The sequence below is a fragment of the Coffea arabica genome, chromosome 2c (genome assembly GCF_036785885.1).
Source record: "Coffea arabica cultivar ET-39 chromosome 2c, Coffea Arabica ET-39 HiFi, whole genome shotgun sequence".
Classification (NCBI taxonomy): domain Eukaryota; kingdom Viridiplantae; phylum Streptophyta; class Magnoliopsida; order Gentianales; family Rubiaceae; genus Coffea; species Coffea arabica.
Window position 1 is genome coordinate 64,170,031 of NC_092312.1, and position 8,775 is coordinate 64,178,805.

Here is an 8,775-nt window from a genome sequence, read left to right on the forward strand (position 1 = left end):
TCTGCCAGCAAAGTACACTAGGTAGAATGCGGTCGATAAGTCGTCGTGTCTCAGAGTCATGTAAACGTAGCCACCATCCTACGATGCGAGGACGCAAAAAAGATCCTGGACACCTGAATCCACATAGGCCTCCAAAATAGTTCCAAACTACCGAGGCAATATGTCCGTTGGCAAATAGGTGCTCAATAGACTCCACAGATGCCGAGGAGCAGCAAAAACACTTTGAGGGAAGTTGGAAGCCAAGCTTACCTAACCTATCTGGTAATGGTAGTCTTCTCAGAAACAATCTTAATATGAAGAATGAGACTTTCCAAGGAATCTGAGGATGCCAAATGTAAGTAAAAGCCATTGACTTGTGTCGGGTCTGCCTGACGTCCCCACAGTAGCCCGGTTGATTGTTAGAGATGTTTTACTGCTTTTAATCCTAATTAGAAGACAAAATGTTTGTTTGAATAGTAGCTCTTGGGAAAAACTTTATTGGGGATTTTTAACACAATTTTTTCTCACCACCTTTATTATTTTTTGAACTACTTTTTTATCTCATGAATATCATCATAAAATCTACTGTAGTAAAAGTAACTATTTTCCCAGAAGTTGCTTATATGTGCCTGATAGTGTTTGTGCTTGGGATTTGAGGTCTGCCCACTGTAAATGAGTAAATGACATAATTCCAGACCTCAGCTACCTATTTTGGTTGCGTAACCAATTAGCTCACAAACACCCAAGTGTAGTTAATTTATTGGATACATTCTACAGGAGATTGGAACGATGATCGCACTTGGTAAGGTTGCCAATTTGAAAATTCTAACACTTTGATTTTTCTTTAAAATGTAAGACCGAAATTCAATCGTGTATATTGAACCTTCCCAAGTCCTTTTTTCGAAAAAAAAAACCTTCCCAAGTCCTAAATTTTATCTGCGAGAAAAGTCTGATGTTCAAAGCCATACTATGCGAACAATTATGATTAATCACACTTTGCCTGGGGTGTTGTTGGAAAAATAACCAAATACATATTTGGTAAATGAGTTTTTTAGATGTTTGTCTCAAACTTTACTGTAACTTAATGTAAAAGTTGAAGGAAAAAATTTTGAAATGTGTAAATTTTTTGGATATTTTAAAGTGTGTAGTTTAAAAATTGGGAAAATCATTCAAAACATCTCTCACATTTTGTAAAATAACTTTTTTGTGTTCCCCATTTTTAAAAATATAATTTTACGTCCCTTACAAATTTGCATTGGTCAAATTTGGTTCCTACATAGGTTTCCGACTAATTTTTGTTCGAAATTCACCACGTGCCTTGCACGTGATCATATTTTAAAGACAAAATTGTCAAATCAAATTTGATATAATTCGATTTATCACATTTCATAAAATAAATTTTTTCGTCCCTTACATTTCACAAAATGAATTTTTTCATCCTTCACATTTTTCAAAATGAATTTTTTCATCTTTTATTGATCATGTGTGTGAATAATTTTTTTTTATCTTAAATATTATCGAGTGTATATATCGAATTAAATTTGGACAGAAAAAATAAACAAAAGAAAAGTATGACAAAAAGAAATGAGTGATTGGCACTATTAAATTTTAAGACAATCACAAGACAAGTAATTTAACTGTTGGTCTTAAAAGTGTCAAATAGAAATTCAGATTTAAACTGAAATTTGTTAGCACAATTATAGAATTCAAGTTAGGACCCATTAATTAGATGACCTTATTATACAACTCAATAAATAAATTATTTTACCAAAAGAGAAAGGTCACAAATATTGAATAGGTTCAAATGGTGAAATCATATAAATATATACATGGGTTTCAAACAAAATTATTAGCTTAAAACCCCTATATATATATATATATATATATATATATATATATCTATTGAATAGCATGTGTATAACTACGATTAGTATATTTAGATGAAATTCAATAGAGATAAATTACATGTTATTCGTATTGTTCAGGTAAAATCAAATAGACATATACGTGGGTTTATAGAAAAAAAGCTATTCATACACATGATCAATGGGGGATGAAAAAATTCATTTTGAAAAATGTGAGGGATGGAAAAATTCATTTTTTATAATGTGAGGAACGAAACAATTCATTTTGTAAAATGTTAGGAATGAAAAAATTCATTTTGTGAAATGTGAGGGACTATGAATCAAATTATGTAAAAATTTGATTTGACAATTTTGCCCTTAAAAAATGATCACATGCAAGTCACATGGTGGATTCCGGCCAAAAACTAGTCGGAAACCTAGGTAGGGATCAAATTTGGTCAATGTGAATTTATAAGGGACGTAAAATTATACTTTTAAAAGTGGGGGACGAAAAAGTCATCCTGTAAAATGTGAAAATGTGATGGACGTTTTGAACGATTTTCCCTTAAAAATTTTGAAGAGTTTTTTTAGCTTACTATAGCTAAAGTTGTTAAAAAAACTTATAAAAGACAAATTTAACCAAAAACTCCTTTGCCAAACAGGTCCCAAGTTTTTGCTTAATTATTTAGCAGTAAATGACCTTCAAAAATCCTCCAACCATTTTACTAAAATCAAAATGGTCCCTCTTCTTTAATTTTGGCTAGTTTGGTCCTTCAGCTAAATATTTGTAACCACTTACAACCTTTAGGCAGTGGTAAATAGCCATCAACTTGGAACTTTCTCCATGATTGTGCTTCAGGGGATGGACAAATTTGCTTGTTGTGTCCAACTTGTTGACAGAAAAGGCATTTCACAATTTTTTTTTTTAACCTGCAAAAATATAAGTACCCATTCATATATTACATTCTCATCACAGCTGTAGCTAGCAATAGTACATGCATGTCAATCTGTTTACCTTTTCAGGGGCTCCATGAACATCTGTAAATACTCTGTGATTGGCAACTAAAATCAAGTTTTCAGGAACAACTTTAGATGTTACAATATTCAGAAGTTGAATATTCAGGCACCAGGACATCTGAAGTTGAAACAGTTGGCTGCTGAAATACCCCAAGATCCCCAATTTTGCATGCTTTGCCTTTTGATTTCCTTAGTTTCCATAACCAATAAGACCAACAAAATGTTTGTTGCCCATTTTGCCCAGAGTTAAATCGATCAAATTTTTAAAAAAGTTTGAAAATTTAGGTGGCGCCACCATATAAGTTTGCAGGTGGTTACAAATATTTATTAGTTAGAGAACTAATCTGGCCAAAATTAAAGAAGAAGGGCCATTTTGGTTTTAGTAAAATAGCTTGAGGATTTTTGAGGTCATTTGCTTGTAGTTGTATTGGAACCAAATTTTCGACAGTTTTCCTATTTAACAGTGGGTGTTTTATTAAGTAATTATTTGTTCGATAATGTCTTTTTCTCAAGGTCAAGTAGGTTATAAATAGGGTATCAATTAGAGTATTTTCATAAAAGAGTATTGTGGCGAGATTTTCTTCCTCTTTTTGATTTATTAATAAAGTTATTATTGTGAGTTGAGTGATTTAATAAAGTTATTTATTTACTCTCTTCTCCCACGTATATTTTGTGAGTGATTTTTATCCTTCAATAATTTTGTGGACATTGATACTACTAGAACTCATAAATTTGAGATGGCAATTGGTCTCAAAATCAGCCTACGATGTTAGTTTTGGGTGCAGTTAGTATTAGATGTCTTCCACTGTTGGAATTTGAGCACAAAATTTATTCGAAAACAACTAGTTGATTGAGTAAGGTCGTGAGATTGGTCATGGAGCATTTAGTTGGTGAAAATTTGACCAAAATTAGTTCAAGATTGTTAAATTGATTGTGGGTGTTGAGATTGAGCTCACAGAAAAATCTTATTAGAGTTGGAAGGATTTAATTGGCTTATTAGCTGGGGAGGCCCGAAAATTTAGGGAAAAGGTGAAGAAGAACAATTTGCTCAAGTATGTGAATTGTAAATGATGGATTATGGAATTTAGTTAAGGACTAACTCCACTTAGCATCTCCGAACTTATATAGGCTTTCTCACTTTATATCCTAAATTTTAATTTTGAACATTTTGCACCTTAAATTCTTAGTTTTGGACACTTTATGTCCCAGGCTCTCAAGTTTATCTCATTTAAATCCAATAAATGATAACTTTAGTAAAATTAGCGATACACAGGACCCAACAAATCAATATTGACAATGTGTCAAAAGAGTCAAAAGGTGCCAAGGTATCATAGCAAAAATAATACATATATTTATACCATCTTCTGTCTCATTAATTTTGTTAACAATATTAGTAATTGGGTTTATAGAAATCAGTGACAATGTATTGAAAATGATAAAAAAAAAAAAAAAAAAGGGTGAGGAATCGCAGTTAGAACAAATGGTACATTATCATTAATTTTCACCATCCTTTATTTCGTTCATTTTGCAAATGTAATTATTGATTGGATTTTAATAAGACAAACCTGAGAGTTCAGGGTATAAAGTGTCCAAAATTAAGAGTTTTGGGTATAAAGCATCCAAAATTAAAGTTTAAAATCTAAAGTGAAAAAATAATATAAAATCAAGGGTGCAAAGTGGATTTTTCGCAAGTTATTTTTCATAAAAGTAGATAGAAGTAGTCAGAGTTTAGCTAGCAGTAGTGGTATTTTTGGTATAGCAGGCTCCCTACTCTTGTGTACATCCGAGCACTATTCAATAAATATATTTTTACCTAATAAAAACCAATTATTTGTTTAAACAGAAATCTGAATCTTATATGTAACTAATCAAATGAAAATTGCCAATGATATTATTTTCTTTTTACTCAACTCAAGGACAATTCAAAAGCTGGAATTTTCTCTCCCGGGTGAGAGTTAAATTTTCTCTCTCTTGGGAAGTGTGCAAATCTTCCTCCCTAGGAGGCTTCTGAAATACCCTGTCCGAAACAAGGAAACCCACCAAATTTCAATCTCACCTGGAAGACAACAAAGCCCATTACATTAACTTGAAAGCTTTCCGACAGCTTTAAGAGGAAGCACTAAAGACAAAGACAAGATCTTACCCTCAGTTTTGGTTTGGTGGAGACAAAAACAAAGTACACTAGAGGGAGCACCATTCACACCTGCTCGTGCACCCCAGACAGATGACTCTCTGATTTTTTGCAAAGCTGAAAAGGATCAAGCTGAAGAGGTGATGAAGATTTTGGAAACTTATGAACAAGGCTCAGGACAAATGATCAACATGGAAAAGTCTTCAGCCTTCTTTAGCAAGAATGTGGATCAGGAGGAACAAAAAGAAATCTGCAGCAGACTAGGAAATATACAGGTGGTACATCAAGGGAAGTACTTGGGATTGCTTATGGTCATTACCAGAACCAAGGACCAGATTTTTGGTTTTGTCAGAGACAAATGTCAGAAAACAGTCTCTAACTGGTGCAACAAGAAGCTCTCCCAAGCAGCAAAGGAGGTTTTACTGAAAGCTATAACCATGGCAATGTCATGTTTCAAGCTTCCAGTGAAACTATGCAAAGACATACATGCTTTAATGGCAAGATTTTGGTGGGGAGAAGATAATGGAAAAAGAAAAGTGCATTGGTGTTCATGAAAAAGGATGGCAACGGGAAAGGAAAAGGGTGGCTTAGGATTTAAAGACTTACAAGGCTTTAATAAAGCTTTGTTGGGAAAACAAATATGGAGGCTTCTCACCTGCCCAAACCTGCTCTTGAGCAAGGTGATGAAATCCAAGTATTATCCAAAGGAGACACCTCTAAGCTGTGAAGCAAAAGGCAACTCCTCCTGGATATGGAAAAGCATGATGGGAGCAAGAGAGGAGGTAAGGAGAGGAGCAAGGAAGAGAATAGGCAATGGCAAGGGTACCAGAATTTGGGAGGATGCTTGGATCCAGGATAGCAAAGACGCCAAAGTACAGTCCCCAAAACCCCTAGATTGTAAGATTAGTAGAGTGAGTGAACTGATTTCCAACTTTAGATGGAACTCACCTCTAATTTTCAGGACCTTTAATCCAAGAGAAGCGGGACAAATACTTAAAATCCCCATAAGCCTTATTGGTAGACCCGACTGCTATGTTTGGAGCCATAGTGAGAATGGTCAATACTCGGTTAGCTCAGCATATGAAGCAATTACAAGAGAGAACAAACAGCTGGAAGTACACAGAAGAGATAAGGGAGAGACAAGCTGGGAAAGAGGAAGTGGGAAGGCTTGGAAACAGTTATGGAAGATGAACATAAAGCACAAACAAAAGCTGTTCGTTTGGAGATGCCTGAACCATGCTTTGCCAAGTAGGGAAGCAATACATAACCGAACAGGTAAAGGTGATATAATCAGCAAGAGATGTGGGGAAAACAGTGAAACAGTGGAACACATATTTTTCCATTGCAAACAGGTACAAATGGTTTGGCGGATGGCACCCCTCCAGTGGGATGGACTTAAGGAGTACACTGCTGATTTCAGGAGATGGTGGAATATGCTAATGGAAGCTCACACGCGAAAGGATGGAAGGGAACACATAGCCTTAACCGTGGAAATACTTTGGCAGATTTGGAAAGCCAGGAAAGAAGCGGAATTTGAAGAGAGGGATAGCTAGGCATCCAATGGAGGTGATCAGGAAAGCAGTCAAGGACTGGGAGGAGTATCACCAATCACAACAGACCGAACATCTGATGAGCATCTCAGAAATAGAAATAGCACAAGATGAGGAGGAAAGGGTGGGGGAGGATGAAAACTTGCTGAACATTAGTGTGGAACTGGGACAACACGTAGAAGGACAAAATATGGGAATTGGAGTTGCAGCAAAAAACACCTTGGGCCAGAAATGTGAGGCTTGGATACTGAACGAGAGAAGCACAGGATCAGTAGTCCTGGACAATCTTTTGGCCATTAAACTGGCGCTGTGCAAACTAAGGAGAAAGGGTGGCAGTATATCAAGATCCAAACGCCATGCACTCAGGTCCTAAATTTGATACGGTATCAAGCTTCTACCAACCAACGACTAGCAACTCATCTAGAGGATATAAAAGATCTTTGCCTAATGTTTAGGAAATGCTCATTTGATAGAATGCCTGTTGAAATGAACAAACTCAGTGCAAAACTGAGTAGATTAGCTATGCATATATTTTGATGAGGAACTCAAAGCTCCTCAGTGGCCTAGTCCACTTTTGTAAAGTCAAATCTTGAGCCCTTGCTCAAACAATGTAGTGTTACTTCCTTATTATAAGAAATAAAATTTATATCGTTTCTGAAAAAAAAAAAAGGACAATTCAAATCTTACAAAGAAAAAAGAGAAGAGAAAGAAAGGGGATAGGGTTCGAGTCGTTTGAAGTCAAACCAAGAACCTCATGGTAACAAACTTGAGCTGGGTATTGGGTTGTTGGTGGTTCCTGGGCTTGGGCTTGAGGCCCCTGTTGATTGCGTGACATAATCCCCGAGGTCACCTTTCTGCTTTGGTCAATTGCTTTTGCAATCAATTAGCTCACATAACTTGGAAACTCGCAGGAATTGCATGTTTTTGCTAAGTATATATAATGACGATCTTTAGCACAAGCGAGCTCAGTATTAGCACAGCACAAACTACCGAAGAGTCCTTCAAAAAAACTACTGAGAGTTCCATCTACTACGAAGCCATGGCTGGTGAAGATGAGATGCCAAGAGTGAAGTTGGGAAGCCAAGGACTTGAGGTAAAGCCCATTTTTTACCATCTTGTTCAATTTTTTTTTTTTATAGTTTTTTGACATGGGTTCTTGCTTTATTGTTAAATGTGTTAGGCTTCAATGCAAAACACCTGATGAATAATTTTGCTGTTTGGTATTGTACAGAAAATTTGTTTGTTAATTAGTTGTTTCCCATAATCCATCTTGATGAAGAAATGTCGGATGGACTAGTTAGAGTTCCTGATTGGAGAAAGTTCTTGGTTTGTCACACTTGGTATACGCAGGCCATGGCAATAGAAATGCAATTGCAAAAGAAAACCAATTTACTTAGTAGAATATTTCTGAAGATTTCTCATAAATGTGAATGAATCCTTCAACCTCCTTGTTTATCTGTTGATTTGTTTAGTATTTGTTCTCACTTCTGTAATTTTTTATTTGCGGTTTCAGGTTTCAAGAATTGGATTTGGCTGTATGGGCCTAACTGGAATCTACAATTCTCCAGTACCAGAGGAGGATGGAATTGCAATACTCAAGGAGGCTTATTACCAAGGAGTTACATTTTGGGATACCTCAGATGTATATGGAGCAGAACATGCTAACGAATACTTGGTTGGAAAGGTAATTCTATGCTAATCAACGTTGATAAAAAGTTTGTTATTGTAATACTAGTATGATAGTGATATTGAAGGCCGTAATGAAGAACTCCAATTAGCTTCACCTTTTTTCCTGCTTAAATGATTCCGCTGTGGAGAATCACTGAGCGCCTATGCTTGTCATAACTCATGTGCTTCTATGATCAGCTTCGTTTGAGTTCACTTTTTATACTTTCTTGTGTTTATTCAAACAAAAAAAAAAACAAGTGACATTTTTCGAAGCTGAATTCGAGATTTCCAGTGTAAAAGCAGACTAGTAATTGGCTAGCTATTGATGAAATCAGGTTGAAAGTTGAGACCTATGGGAGAAAACAAGAAAAGCTTCAGAAATCATGTTTCTTTGTCTTTTATTTTTTTTTTTTGTACTGCAACTCGGATCCATTATACATGTAATAATAACATATGATCACCTTAGCTTGAAATTTTGAAAGAGAACAATCAATAGCTGTATCCAAGAGGACTGCATTTTCAGGGCAAACATGAAGATTCTTATAATTTCGAACAATAAATTGCAAAATTATACCAACTTATCACC

At 35.4% G+C, this 8,775-nt stretch overlaps 1 protein-coding gene across 1 annotated transcript; it reads left to right on the forward strand.

Annotated features, from left to right (window-relative positions):
* The first annotated feature begins 5,114 nt into the window (after nucleotides 1-5,114).
* LOC113724494 (uncharacterized) lies at nucleotides 5,115-5,525 on the forward strand. Its single transcript, XM_027247390.1, has one exon. It carries the CDS (start codon nucleotides 5,115-5,117, stop codon nucleotides 5,523-5,525), a length of 411 nt encoding a protein of 136 aa, XP_027103191.1.
* Nucleotides 5,526-8,775: the final 3,250 nt, after the last annotated feature.

Excerpts from the sequence above, each read along its gene's own strand:
- LOC113724494 (XM_027247390.1), top strand. The coding sequence starts at position 5,115 with ATGAAGATTTTGGAAACTTATGAACAAGGCTCAGGACAAATGATCAAC.